The sequence below is a fragment of the Lagopus leucura genome, unplaced genomic scaffold, assembly GCF_019238085.1.
Source record: "Lagopus leucura isolate 7727_CA_CO unplaced genomic scaffold, USGS_WTPT01 Super-Scaffold_100009, whole genome shotgun sequence".
NCBI classification, from domain to species: domain Eukaryota; kingdom Metazoa; phylum Chordata; class Aves; order Galliformes; family Phasianidae; genus Lagopus; species Lagopus leucura.
The window spans coordinates 12,921,128-12,936,468 of NW_024962266.1; the positions used below are offsets into that span (position 1 = coordinate 12,921,128).

General features: G+C 43.0%; 1 protein-coding gene across 6 annotated transcripts in view; it reads left to right on the forward strand.

The window, feature by feature from the left end:
* Positions 1 to 10,492: 10,492 nt before the first annotated feature.
* ARHGAP29 (Rho GTPase activating protein 29) overlaps positions 10,493 to 15,341 on the forward strand; it is a 49,468-nt gene continuing 44,619 nt past the window's right edge. For 4 of the 6 annotated variants that reach the window (XM_042873641.1, XM_042873644.1, XM_042873643.1 and 1 more), the window contains exons 1-3: positions 10,493 to 10,579; positions 11,420 to 11,549; positions 12,391 to 12,735. In XM_042873641.1, coding sequence (XP_042729575.1) covers positions 11,456 to 11,549; positions 12,391 to 12,735 — 439 coding nt within the window. In that variant the 5' untranslated portion in view covers positions 10,493 to 10,579; positions 11,420 to 11,455. Of the gene's footprint in view, positions 10,580 to 11,419; positions 11,578 to 12,390; positions 12,736 to 15,341 lie in introns of those variants that run through there. The other 2 variants (XM_042873646.1, XM_042873645.1) reach the window with 2 other exon arrangements.

Consider the following 15,341-nt stretch of genomic DNA (forward strand, 5'->3'; position numbering starts at 1 on the left):
TTCTCCTTTCGTATATCTGTTCTAAGTCTCCGGTGAGAAATTTCGTCTGATGACAGCACTAGGCTCAAACTTTCATAGACACAGTTCCACCCAAGAAACTCCCAAGTCTTCAGATGCAAATGAACCTATGAAAATACTAACAACCATGGGAGTGGGTGCATAACAAACTTTCATCAGAAAGAAATTGTGGTGCCTCACTCCATAGGTGTTATATTAACTGTCAGGAATTCAGGCACTGGCCTGCAGGTGAAGACAATTAAGTTATCCTACCAGATCTGGAATGTGTTGGGAGCAATTCAGTGACTAGTTGTAAAGGAAGGAAGGAATGTGTCCTGCTTTTCCTTGTTAGGGCTTGCTACCACCCTAGGGATAAGTGAACTGTTTATTTTCCTCTTTAAGGAAAAAAAAGGTTTTATGTTCCACCTAAAGCAGACAATCTGAACAGCTTAACCCTTTCCAGCTTTGTCTGTTGTATTCAATCTTTCTATTTTTAAATTCTATGAGTGCAAACCAGGAAAGTTCTGATTTAACATAACACCTGCCTATAAGCTTCTCTGTCTCTGCTACAAAAGCTACAGGGAATCAGTACTTCCCACGGGGCAAGGGAAGAATCAATTTCTGGTTTCCATCTCCAGTGCAGAAACAGTGACACATGTCCAGAGCGGCAGCAGATTATCCCATATTTGGTAACACTGCTACATTGAAAATTGAAAACAGAACTTCACAAAAGCAAAAAAAAAGAACAAAAACAATGGAATTTTAACTAAAGCCCTGTGGCACCATACTAAGCCACACACAGCACTCAAAATGTCCCATTTCGCATTTTGAAAATATCCTCCATTGGTCATTTTGATGTGCAGGGTCATACACTGCTGTTAATTTCTTCTCCTTACTGATTGGTTTCACTCACTGTGCATTGGCAATGGTGGAGGCCCCATTCCTGCAGCTTGTTCTGGCAGAGCTTGTACTCACAGATCAGGTTTTGCAGCAGGAGCCAGATTCAGAAACCCAGGCTGAATTTCAGTACAAAGCTGTGATCCTCAAGTGTCAAAACAAAAATAATACCCTTCCTCTCCCACCTATATGCCCCCCAAATAACTAAAAAACACAACACTTTTTTTTTTTTAAGCTGTGAAGCTCCCTGCTAAGATTTTGGTGTTTCTAGAAGTTTACATGATCTCAGCAGATGGCTGCAAAAGTCCACAGGAGAAGAATTCCATGACAATTACTAAATATACAGAAATAATGCTTGGCTCTAGACATTTCTTAGCTGCAAATGGCACGAAGCTCAAGGAAAATGGTAGATATTCCTGTCCAGTCCTTATTACCTTCCTTAAACATTAGTTTAACATTATTATTATGAGATGCAAAATATTGGTATTACTGAATTCTTGATCTTACCCAGCCTGATCATTCCTATGTTCCTGTTATCTTCCATTCCAAAGTTCCTTCTACGTAATTTTATTTTCTCACGTTACACTTTCATTGCTGAAAATTCCTTACTTGAGAGATAAGGCTCCAGAAGTGATAGACTTACTAGTGAGATTAATCCACATCCCAGTAAGTTTCCTACACCAAGACTTGTAGGTTCCACACTTGGATTCTGGCAAGTTACATGAAGAATCTGATCTATGATGATCTATGATGATGATGCCTTTTAACAACAGATATTTTTAACACTGCTATATACCAGATTATTTAAAAACTTGTAGTGCGCTACATTTGTACATGAAGAAAAAGACACTGATATCAATTATTGGTCTCCTTTTGAAGAATTAACTGCATTTATTTATATTCTGGATGTACTGATGTATTTATCCTGAAGACAAGATAGCTGTTGCTTACACAAAACATGTACACATGAGAAGATAAAGAAACAGTGCAAATTTGTCCTTTCTATTTCCTTTCCAAGTTGTATTCTAGTCAGATTTTTTTTGTTTGTCTGACCTTGATCACTTACTGATTTTCCGTACATCTTCTACCTTTGCAGTCTATTCATATTATCTTTGAAGATTTCCTCTTGGATCTTTGGCTTCCAATTCTTGCAGCAGTATTGCCTGACACACTTTGATGTTTTTGTAGGTCACCGACATACAGCTTTTACCCGCCAGCAGACTTCAAAGCCGGTAACGTTTGGCAGTCAAACCTGTCTCAGGCATTTTTACTGGTTTGAAGGAGTTACTGAAATTGAATGGCAAATGCTCAGCCAGCACTGGAGTCACATTCCTATGTGAGAGAGGACTGCCAGTGTTGCCTTTATATGCTGCTACCTGGATAGATCTTGAATTGGTGGTTATTTGAGGAGTACAGTCCCCAAAACCACTCCACAAAAAACAGTATTGGGGTGGCAATGAAGGAAGCAGCCTAAGTTTGTGGGCTCCCTCATTTCAGACCTCTGGTTCTAGAAGAACAGAATTTTCTTCCCCATAGACTTGTGCCTATGCCAGATTTTGTTCCCAGCACAGCTACCAGCAGCATCTACCAAAGCACAAGAACCATCTGCAGTCACAGAGGGAGCTGCTGACATACTGGATACCGGATTACAATTAGAGAACAGTACAAACTCCAACATCATCTCTGCCCCCAGAGTTCTCTTGTGACTTCCACGAGATATTCAATGTATCCTCCATGGAAATAGGTTTCTGATTTTAAAATGGCACCTTCTAATCAAGCATTTCCTTTCAATTTCCAAAGAAATGTGTTCATTTTTGAGAGGCTAGTTTATGTTTCTCCAGTTTGTTACGGTCTCCTTGAGAAGGGACCGACAGAACCTCTCACTGAACCTTCCTGTTCAACAGCTGCCCTTGTCTCCTAGACCCTTACCCCATGGTAAGCGTGCTTACAGGCACCCCATTGTACCTGGGGAAACAAGGTACTGGGTTTCTGAGACACGGGGAAAGTTGGGGTACTCATGGTGAATTCCCTCCATGTGTTCCCACCAAAACAGCTTAACTCAGTAGAAGGGGGTCTTCAGAGTACATTCTGCTATAGCTAAGGGGACATAAGCAGCCCCTCTGTTTACTAGAATTGCAATCTTGTCAAGGCAGACTTGCTATTCTTATTATTATCAAGCACAATTCCATCACACTAAGGTACAAATTAGCTGTTAGCTTGGACACAAGCTACAAGTTTGGTTATTTTTTATTTTGTATTGCAGTTTTCTTTTTATAGTGATTTATGTATTATTCAGATCTCATTAAGGCTACAAATCTTCAAGACACTATTTACTGAAACCATAATACCTATGCAATAAGTGCAAACCAGTTGTGGCTTCTGTGAGAATAAAAGTGCTAAAATATTGTGGTTTTCACTGCAGTGAATTGTAATCTGTAATCTAATGCCATATACTCAACCAAAAGTAATAGAGCTTTATGCATTTTATTGGTTGACCCGTAACCAATAAGCATCACTCTGAATTCTATCTAAACACAAGACAAAAGTATATCAGTTTTATTACCTTATCATTTAAGCTCTGTGAATAATACTGTATTTCAAAATATACTGCTGTATTAGATGTCATATATATGCATAAAACAACGGTTCTGATTTTATGCATATTGTTCAGTAAGTGGTTTCTTAAAGAGTGGGAAACCAGGTTTCCACTGCATGAGAAAGTGTTTAATGATAAATAACATATGTCATTTAAAGCAAGGGTAGAGCACATTCACATCTGTTATTCAAATCTGACATTACAATAGCATCTGCTGTCTTTCAGCTAATCACATTCATTTTTACTATTAAGCACAACACCAGGAAGGAAAACACAACAGCCAAACCACTGTTGGTCTTGGATCAGCGACTTTTGGGCCAAATCCAGCTCAAAAAACCCCAGTGAGAGCGATGGGCTGCAACACAGCATCCCAGCCCATGGCTGCAGGGAATCCTGTGCTAGTACTTACACTACCTGTATTGTGCTCAGCAAGATTTAGGAGCCTCATTAAACAGCAACTGAACAACCTGTGCCCTGAGAAATGACCCATTAAGGTCAGTAGAAAATACCCTTCAGGATTTTAAGTGCCACACCTAGGTTGCTGGGAGGTTCCTGGCTGAGGTCTACTCAGGAACTGCCTGTTGGAACCAGGCACCCACAACTCTTTCATCAACAACTAAATGGCTTTCACTAGTTTTTATCATACCAGGGATTAGAGTACTCAAAGATATTTAAGAGGCATTTAGTAACTTGCTCAAAGGGCCCATACCCACATCTTTTTCACTCACAGTTATGACAGATCTGTTCACTTGGAGATGATGTCTCAATATCTCTTGACTGCATGTCACGTGGTTTCATCCCCTCTGTTCATAATTATATCACTGGAGCAAAGATTCAATATTTGGAAAGCACAGAAGGAACTACAAGAACAAGATTGCCTCTGAATGCTAATCTGAATTCACTAGCACCGAAAGAGTCAGGCAACAGCATTGTGCTTTCAAAACCTATGAACACATGATTACTTCAGCAACTACATTAAACAATGTCATACCCTCCAGCATGTGTACTCACCATTGTTCAGTGAAAGTGGGATGACATTTAAAGACAAACTAATGTGAATGATTAAAACTACTACATCACAAAGCAAGCCCTATTACTAGATTTGGTAAGAAGACATTAGAAAGAACTTGACTGAAATATTCACACTATGAAGCTCAGGTTGAAAACCACTGAATGAGTTCCTTATTAAAATACTAATGCTTTCTTCAGTGGCACATGATCAGCATATGGAATTCAGTGAAAACTGTAGATCAGCTACACATTATAGCTGGATTATTTTTTCTAGTATCATTAGTATTACAGTTAGATTCTGTTTTTAGTTATAAAACTGAATTAAGAAGTCTCTATGCTGGAATAGATCAGTTTGAAATCCAGAAGCTACAGAGAGGATAAGATATACCTTGCTCCATAATGATGAGAATGGCCTTTACTCTGCAGCCCTTTTCAGAAGTATGAGATGCTGGCCTTTAGTCACACACAGCAGAGCACAGTCCATCACCTGCCCTGCTGCCCCTGTTTCAGAGCTGCATCCTTGCCTAATTCCAACAGCATTACATTGGCACACCATCACTGTGCTACAAGTTCACCACCATTGGGGCAGTGCTCCTCACTAATAGCCACATCCTTTACTCTTTTACTCCACTTGTTAAACAAGATTCCTAATAAACATACTAAGAATAATGTATCTTGTGAGTGCACTAAATATAGCAATTTGTGCACATCTAATTGCAAGCTAGGAATAATTTTGGTTTAGCATCTCATTTTTTTTTCCTCTCCTCCTGAGGTAGGCAGAAATAAAAACAAACCACAAAACATACATTGGCACAAATGCTAAATATGAAATTATTTTCCTGCAGAGACTGAGGAATCAACAGTGCTGATCTTTAGAGAGTCTCTCCTATGCTTGTCTACACTTCAAGATGAAGATATGATCCCTGATAGGAGAAACGAATACGGATGGCAAAAAACCTGTGAAACTAACCCAGGAAACACTAGACTAAAACAAGAAAAGATACTCCAGCTTCACCTCAAGCAGGTTAGGAGGCTATAGCTCCCTACCCTACCACAGTCACACTTAAATTTACCAGTGTTGATTAAAGCCATATTTCCTTTGTTGGTAAAAAAAAAAAAAATCCTACTGACTATAAGACTTATAACCATATAAGACTTTATAACCATAAAGTATTACGTGAAATTGGGTCTTCTGTCAGGACTAGGACAACTACACCAGAATATCAGAGGGGGGAAAAGAAAGGGTTAAAAACAAGAAGTGAAGAACAGCAACCACTTAATCACATGTAGTACATGTAATTGTTTTTAAGGACCTTACCTTCTCTCCCAAGGTGAAGTAAACCATTCTGTCTTGCAGAGATACATTCTTAATTTACCTCTGAAAGTTTTCTTCGAGCCCTGTCCCAGAACATTGTTCTTAGCTCCCTTTTTTATCTAGCAGTATTTGTGATACCATAGAGAATGGGCTTCAAAAGAAGGTCTCTAGCTAAACATACATTTGTTTGTTTATTTTTCCATCTTATTTATCAAACACTTAAGCTATTAAGAGCCTTCAGGTGTATGTAAAGAAGTTTTGTTTGCTGTTGAAGCAACAGTGCTCAGTAGTTTCGGTGACTGCAGCATGCTACAGCACAGCCCAAGGGCACTGGTGCATCTTAACATTTGCCATCTACTGTAGACTCCAAATATAACATTTAAGGCCAGCAGGTACTTCACTATGATCCCAGCAGCTTGTTTTACTACCACAACAAACAGCAGTCCTTATTGCCCAGAGCACGTCAGTCCAGTACTGCCTCCAAACATGCCCTAGCCAGCCCTCCACTCCCTACAGAAACAGCTTGCCCTTCTCCCAGCCTTTGGCTGGAGAGCTTCCTCTGCCTTAAATCCAGCTGGTGCCCATGCAGCAGGTGGGGCTTGTGATGAGCTCCAGGCCTGCTGGCCCTAAAAGCAGCAGGTGACTGGGCTCTAATTAGGGTTGGCTAATAGTGTGTTTGGCTAGGGAGATTCTGGAAGATTGTTTCCTTCATGCAGTCTTTCCTCTCATTCCTCACCACCTACTGCCCCTCTAGACAACTGGTAGTTAAGGTGGAAGTTTTTTAAGAAGCTGCTTGTTAAAGCTTGGGAAATGGGGTGCTGCCTGCACCAGCGGCAATTCTTTTCCTGGAGCATGAGTGCAATTGTGCTGCCCTGTGTCTGACACTTCTCCTACATTGCACTTCCAGCCTTGCGTAAGCTGAGAGGAGTAGTTTATGGCAGCATATAGCTTAACCTGAAGACAGCAGGATGTTGTGTAAAGAGAGGGAAAACTGGGGAGGAGGTCTTTTGGTCAGGTCTTCTGATACAATTGAAAAGAAAACTAATGACTCTTGGGCTGTTGGGTTTAAGATGAAAGCAGTGGAAGGACAGAGCTGAGGGCAATGGCTCTGTTAAACCCAATGTGTATGTCAACTACATCATCTGAGAGAAAAAGATAGCAACTGTGGAAAAGAGATCACTGGAGAAGAGGGCTTTTAGCAAGGGTGAGGTGATGGAATGGTAAACTGTATAAGAGGCTGACACCTCCCTCACTGTGTTAAGAAGTACAGAGGGATCATCTTGGAGATGAATTGTAACAAGCCATTAAACAAAAAATGTGTGTTTTATTTAAAACTTGTTAAAGCTGTGCCTTTTGCTTCCCTTGCTCTTCTGAAGCATTCTGGGGTCTCCACAGAAGCTCAGGCCCACGGGGAGGAAGATGAGGTCCCTGCAGGCTGCAGCGGCTCTGTGGGTTGCCCAGTGCTCAGTGGTGCCTCAGTTTCACCCACGTCAGTTGCTTGAGGGTGTTTGGTGCTCAGGCTGGAACAGGCCACATTCTAGGAAGCACAGATGGACACAGGTATCTCATGGATTCACAGTGGGTGGTGTTTGCTGTAGTTAAATGGGGATCTCGTGAGGAAAAAAATAAAAGCCTGTAGTGTATGTAGTAGCAAGGGAACAGCTTTCTGAGCTTCCTCAATGTCAGGTAGGATGGCTTTGTACTGACTTTGGCTGTTAAATTTTATGATGCAGCTATGGACAAGAGTTATTTACCAAAAAATGTCACATTATTTCCTTTAACAATAGCTGAGTCCTGACCTGATTTCTGTTACACAAATAATGTGGCCATTTGTAGGAGCCTACGTGTAAGAAATAGTTGTTGGAAAGAAATGGTTTATGGAAATTCTTCTTCAGAGCAGAATTCTGCTCACTGGAATGTAAACACAGTGTGAAATCCTCTACCAACCTCTCCCTGTAAGCAACCTTCTCAATCTTACTTTCAGCGATGTGGGTCCCTTTCAGCTGTTGCACCCTTGCTGGTGTGTCCAGCTAACAATAAGTGTCTGGCTCTGCAGGGAACTGTTATTGCTCATACTACTCTACACACTAATTGATGTCATCAAGCTAGTTTAGAACATGCGTCTCTTTGGCTTATAAGTAGAAGCACAGAGCCAGTATTTTGAAACTGATTTCTTAGCAAATATGACTTTCTATGAAGTCATACTTTATATGAAGTTCTAGCTATGTTACTGGTGCTACCTGGAAAGGTTTGTTCTCTTAACAGCGATTGGAGGCTTCAATATAGAGTAGCTTCCGTCAGGCAGACCTTTCCCTTGGGTTTCAAAAGCACTTTTTATGAGTAAAGTGCTATTGAACACTGAAAAGGGAGAAGCAGACATTTGAAGTTTACTCCGTATATTGATTTCTCTTAAAAGAGGTACGCGTTATTATTTCACTGTGTACACGTGCTCCAGCAGGGGAAAAAATGTTAAAACAGCTGCATAGACGACTCCTAATAAACCAGATTTCAGCACCTCCGCGAAGGAAAATTTAGCATTTTTGATGAAAATAAATTGAATTTTTGTGTCTCCTCTTGGGTAACTCTTTGCTGAGATGCTATATTATCTCTGTTGCCTTGCTCTTCACTATTTGCCTAATTACTGTTTGTTGTTTTTGTTCATTCTGAGCAAACTATGTTAGTTGGATGAAGAGCAGAAAAAGCAGACTTTGAGCAGCAGTGCACATGCTCGACTTCTGTTGCTCTCCTGAAGCCTTCATTAGTAATGCTGTAGACTATGTTTAACTAAAGAGCCTTGCCTCTTTAAAGTGACAATGGATGATGAAAATGCAGCAGTAGTCACAGCAGTCATGCTTTAATCCTCCTTTCATTGACCTACTGCAGCAAAAACTGCAAGCCATGGTGGATGCAGTCCTGACCTTTTTTGAAGTTGTATCTTGAAGGTGTGTCTTACTTCCATGTTTCCATTGTGCAGCACTTTCTAAGGCAACGTCAGATAATCAGCGCTGCAGAGTCTGGGATGTGACTGGAGCTGTTCTGTGTCTTGATTTGAGAAGAATGTGGGGAATTCTGCATTCAGTTTGGCAGCCAAACTGAACGGAGAAGAAAACAGCTCTGAACAACCAAAATGAAAGGGACATTTAGTTTGAAGAAAACCCAGAGCTTCACTTAACATTCATATAGTGTGCAGATGTGGGCTCAAATCATTTTTACAGAAGATGTTTGAGGCTTGGCTTCCCACAGGATGGAACGCTTGTACATTTCAGATCATGTGCTGGCAATAAGCATAAAAACATTTAATCCTAGGATTTTTAATTTTTGTCACTTTAAATTTCACCTCTGGGGACAATTCTTTTTTTTTTTTTTTCTTCAAGTAAATGATGCACCAAAAGAATTGATGAATTTTAGAATAGTCACAGGTTGACCTTAGAGAGAGCCAGGATGAGGGAGAAAACACTGATGCAAAGAGTGGCAGAATACAACAGGCCCTGCCTGCTTCAGTAACTGCAGAAGAGCCAAGCTAGGTATGCACTGGGGTCAGTAGTGCTTTCTTCCTTGTGTTTTCTAAAACGTGCCTGGAAATGGTATAGACATGGCAAAGTAAAGGTACTTCTCTTTTAAAAAAGAGTTCCTGAAGCAGTCTGCTGTAGCTGTATGCTTTCTTTTCTAAAAAAGGGTTGGACACCAAATGGTATCCATTGCTTTGTAGTCTATGTATTGATAAGCGTAGGTGGAATTTCTTGTTTACTTTTTTTATTGCTATTGTACACTTATCAGTATTTCAGTGACTTTTCCACAACAAGCCTTTAATTCTTTTCCTGATGATGTGACTGCCGATTACACTGTTTGCCTTGCACTCCCCCACTTGCACATTAAATTAGTTTACAACTGTTTGCCCTGGCCTGATTTTGACATCTGCTGAATCAATTACCTGAATCGCTAGCATCTTTTGAAGCTCAGGGCATTGCTTCCTTTGTTTTTCTCCAAACTCGGGGAAATTGAAGGATTTATAACCACTTACTTGGTTTTTAGAGTTACATTTTATTTAGTGTGAGTTTTTTGGGGGGTCTGCAGTCCTTGCCTCTACAAACGGGGAACCGAAATGCCGCTACCAGTCTGCAGAGGCCCTCGAGTCCCGTTAGCCGCTGGGGAGCCGTTTCAGTTTCTGTGTAGTGTTGCTTGAGGATCTCTTCCAAATTTTCTTTTTTCTTCTTTAAGAAGAACGTGTACGTATGCACTCGCACGGCCGTACCAAGGCTGAAGAGTGCCAGCTGCTGGCTCTCGGGGTGCAAACGGCGCTCCCGCCCGGGACTCCTCCCGGCACCGCGTTGGTGCGGCTCTGCAGGGAAGCAGAAGCGGCGGAACGCAGCAGAAAGCGGCGACTGCGCGCGTGGTACAGCGCGGGACGAGGCGCGGTGCCACAGCGGGGCCGGGAGTGCAACAGAACCGCTCCTTCCCTCGGCCGCGGTCGGTTCGGTTTCTCGCCGGGTCGCTACCGGCGCTCCAGCGCTGCCACATCCAACCCGGATGGGGGCTGCGCCGCGACCGCTGCTGGCAACCGCGCGCTCCCACCGAGGGGCCCCGGGCCGCGCCCCCGGGCGGGACGTGTTCGGTCTCCGCCCCGCCGCGCGCGGGCGGCCAACGGCGTCGCGCGGGCGTGAGGGGGCGGTGGCGGCGCGGCCGCGCTCTGGGGAGAGCGCTGCATGGGCGCGAGGCGGTGTGCGGGGCCTGTGCTCCGCCGCCGGTCTCCGGTAGCGACTCCGGTAAGGTCCGGGGGTTCCGGGAAGGGCTTTCGGCGGGGCGGGGCGGAACGGAGGGAGAGCGGGCGGCGGCGGCGGCGCCGAGAGGAGCGACGATGGGCGGGCGGTGCTCCGCGCCCGTCCTCGGCGCCGGGCTCTGTCCTCCGAGGCCGCGCAGCCCGCGCTGTGGGGGGCGCATGGAGGGGCTGCCGGGGTGCGCTGGGTCTGACGGGGTCCCGGCGCGGCCCCTCGGCGGCGGCTTCCCTGCGCTGCCCGCCGCGTCGCGCTCTCCTCCAGGCCGGGCTGTGCCACGGAGCAGGCTGCTGACACGTCTGCTGCTGTTCGGTTTTTTTCTTTCCGTTGGGGCTGGCTCGCTCTAACTGGGGAGGTCTGGAAGCGTTTATAGCGAGGTCTGTGGACGCTTTTGTGTTCCAAAGGCAGGCGAGGTGTTCGGAGTCGCTTAATGACCAGTGTTACTCGTGCAGCCCTGGGCACGCTGCACGAGTGCCGTCGTCTTCCCCACCCCCTTCTCGGCTCCTGGCCCCTGTAGGGTTCATTGCAACAGCAGCACCGAGCGGCTCCACGTTGCAAAGAGAAAGAAAGCAAAAATAACGTAAAAACAATGGAGCTGCATTAGAGTAACTCCTGCTGAAACGCGGAGTGGGAGTGTTAAATTGATAAGGGTGCTGGTTCTGTTTTTGCCTGACCGACTACAGAAATATGTACAATTTCCACTTCAAGCTGCATTCATTACTTGGATCACAGTAACGTTTCTTTATTAACAGTGGTTGGATGTATCTGCAGCCACAACTAAGTGGTTTAATTGGCATGTTCTATCTTTTTCTTCTTGTGTTTCCCATATAGGGTGAGTTCTGAGCACTTGGCCTGGTGCTGAGTGTAATGGCAGGGCTATGGGTGCTGCTGGAGCCAGCCCTGGCTCTGCCACCTGCACGGCTGCCTTCAAATGGCCTAACCTGGTGCTGGAGTTCTGAAAGTGCGTTCTGTTTTCCCTAAAGCTGCAGGTAGCTGTTTACTTTTACCCATCTGATAGCCCCCATGTCTGCGTGTTTTTGTAGTGGAAATTTTAAGGTATGCTAAAACAGAGCACCAGCCTTCAGGCTGATTTGTTGAGATTTGTGGCTAAACTTTGGTGCTGAGATGTTTTAAATCACTTTTCTATATCTTTACTTTGGCTTTATTACAAGACAGCAGGCCTAAAAGCCCACATACCAACTTCTAGGATGTTTTCCCTTCTCAGGCTGTATAGGTCAAAGTTTCTTGCTCAGCACAATCTGTGTAACAAAAAATGATCCTATCAGATCAAGGTTGACTGTTATCTGAAAGGCAGGATGCTGAGAGCAGCTGGGTGGCTCTTGTGGTCTGTATCACGTGGGGTGTTTTAGCAATTGTTGTCAGCTGTAGTAACATTTCATGGTAGAGAATTGGTAGAGAATGGGTCTGGGGCTGTGTGTAACAAATGTGACTCTTAAGGTTTCCAAAATAAGTAGTGAGGGAACAAACTTTCTTTCCTTAAAAAAGGACGCATCATAATCAGCTCTAGAAATAATTTTGCATACCACTGGCTTTTGTGCAATGATGTGTATTTGCTGTGCAAATCCTTAAAAAAAAAAAAGTACATATGTATGTATATATGAAAAGAACATCAAGCAGTGAAGAACCTTGATAATGCTTCAGTTAAGCAATGTAATGTAAAGCAGCATCATATTAAAACAATTTTTGGGTCTTCTCAGTACAAAAATATTGTTTGCTGTGTATTTCTGCCCTAACCAGTGCCTTTCCTTCTCCACTTCCTTTTCCCTTCCTCTGTTTTAAAGGGCTTCATCTCTGGCTGGCCAATGGACGTTGGGCGATCCTGAATGCTGTCTGTGGGAGCTCTCTAGGCACAGCGGCTGCTGGGATGTTGCGACAGAACGGTGGAAGTAACAAACGTGGTTTGGGATTGGCCCGGCTGTCTACCTCCAACTTCTTCACCATCTCTAATTCGGGAAATTGGGGAATGGGGCGCAGCACCAAGAGCAGCTCTCTGAGCAGCATTAGCTCCAATTCTGACTGCTATGATAATCCTGTTGTGGACCCAGAATACATCATGCAGCTGGTGAATGATGTTAGAAAATTTGCAGATGTGCTACTCTACTTGAAGGAAGCCATTTGTTCAGAAGGTATGGCAGTTCTTAATCCTAAATTCTTAGGTTTCCTGAAACTCCCATGCCTCTGCTCATAGTTTATCTAGTTTTTGCTGTGGCTGTTATCGTCCCCTTTGCTTCTTCCTTTTATTCCCACCCCTGGCCCCCTCCCCCGCATGATGATTATGGGAAACGGTAGCTGTTACTTTGGGCTCCATGTTTCCTCATCAGAACGCTGTGCAACCTGCTTTCATAAGTGTAGTGCTCTGGAGCATGTGGTACTTAAAAGGACAAGGGAGAAGAGGCTGTTAGCAGGCTGTTAAGATTGCCACTATAAGTTAGCAGGGCCATCAACTGATGAGTTTTTAACTGTTGAATGCTCCTGTAATTCCAAATAATTCTGTTGGCAATGTGCTTGTTTTCTAGACTGGTATGATTCTGATTTTTCTTTTGGTGCTTTTTTGGGAGGCTCATATGTTAGTAGCTTGAATTAGAGTTTTAGGATAGAGTGAAACTTTTCTCTGCAGTATTTCTCTACACGATAAATAGTTACTCTCTTCTGCTGGTGGGTGGAATCTGCAAGTTTTGGGGGCTTTTCTTTGTTGTTTTTTTTTGGTTTTGTTTTTTTTGTTTTTTTTTGTTTTTTCTTCCAAGGAGTGTTTCCTTTGCACCTTCAGATTTCTGTAGGGATAGTAGTCCATTTTTGATCATCAGCAAAAAAGTTCTTATCTGGCTTTTACAGAAATATCGCCATGTTAATAGTTAAACTGACATCGAAAGCAGCTTTTAATAAACATCACAAATGCAAGGCATTAGCAGTTACTTCTGTGTTCCATGTTGCTTGCTTCTTTTTTGCTGTTCCCCATGCCTTACTGTTGCCATGTCTGTTTTCTCTGAAATTGAAATTTGCTAATAAGAAAATTTATGTAGATCCTGAAGAGTAAGGTGATATTTTAAGGTCCTTACTCAGTTCAAAGGCAGTGAATTTACTAGTGCTCCCTTGTGCAAGTGAAATTTTTGTTACCTCCTGTGCTCAGGATTACCTTTTTATTTATAGATGATATTCCTGAAAAAGAATGAGAGGAATGATTACACTTAGTTCAGATCTTCCATTGATCCTTCTTGAGGGGAAGAAGGCTAGAAATGGTAGGATCCAGTGCTTTGTAAGCTTCAAAGGCTTGAGTCTGTATGCAGCTGAAACAGCGGTGCCAAAAAGTGTGAACAAATCTTACCAGGACAGTAACTTGATACCAACGATTGCCTCGTGTCAACAGTGTTTTTGCTGAGCAGGCAGGATGAGCAGAGTTATTTGTGAGGTCAGGTGTCTAGTGCCTGCTGACACTGAAATAGGCATCCAGTAGGAAGGGTCTATCAAAGTGCTGATATATTCCATCTGCTATGCAGTGCTTGTTAGGCAACGGTCAGTATAAAATTTGGGGCTTAGAAGATACAAGAAACTAACAAGATAGGAGTTATTGTATAATGTCAGATTGTGGACATGAATTGTGAAACAACGTTATCCATTAAAAAGATTGTTAATTTATGAAGGAGAGGTGTTTCTTTTCCTCCACTGGACTTGCTGCTGGCTGGAAATGACCTCTTTGCAGCTGAATAGTTTGAATTTTATTAGTCCCTCGTACTTCAGAAATATTTATAGTTGTTTGTGCAAAATCTGACGAACACACTCTGAGATGGCATTTATATTTTACATGCAAAATTATGACTGTAAGACTTGCAGCTTACTGACATTTTGGAATTATGGTTTATTTCAAGAGGAAGTCAGTTACAGGGATGGAAAATTAGTTTCTTCCTTTTGGGACATCCTTAATTTAATGTGTTGATATAGGTTTTGCTCAACAGTAGAGCTTTGCTCTGAAGCTTATGAAATAAGAATCAAAAGTAAATAATGCTACTAACTACAGCAGACTTCTTACTTTGATATGTGTTTACTGTGTGCATCTTCAGTTAGTTTAGAAGTGGCGAACATTAAGTGATGCTGCAGGGTTGCATTAGCAAGCCCTGGTGTTCGTCTGGCTAGCATTCCTAGAACCTGGTGCAAGTTTTTCAGCTTCCAGCTAGTGTTTCCCCCAGTTAACTTTCACAGCTACTGTTAGTCATAGTATTGCTGCTTGGCAGATTTGCCTAAAAATTCCTTTGTAGTATGCTGTAAGCTCCCTCTGGAGCACGTGGCTCAGCTTGCTGCAGGCTGCTTGGGCCAGCACCAGCAGTTGGGCTGGCTCCCGTGGGCGCAGGCCTTGAATTCCACACTGTGCTTGGATCTCCGTGGTCCCTGCTTGCTGTGCCTGAGCTGCACTGGAAGTGTCTGGCAGTTATTCACTAACAGCTCACTTAGCATTCTCCTGACGTAGTGATATTATCTGGGGTGAAAAATTTAAGCTATTCTGGACTGTAATATGTACTCATGTCTTGACTAGATCATAAGTGCCTTTAGATATAGACTTGCACTGTGTTTTGCGTGGTACTAATCAAGTTGATAAAAGACCTCAGCAACTTCTTCATATTATTTAAGGAGACAGTGTTAGCAGAAATTTCTCACCTATGTTCTTGAAAGTTTCAGTGCCATTTCTCTGTGTATTACTTGTTATAATGTAATTTAACTTACAGCAGTTTTATTTTAGTAA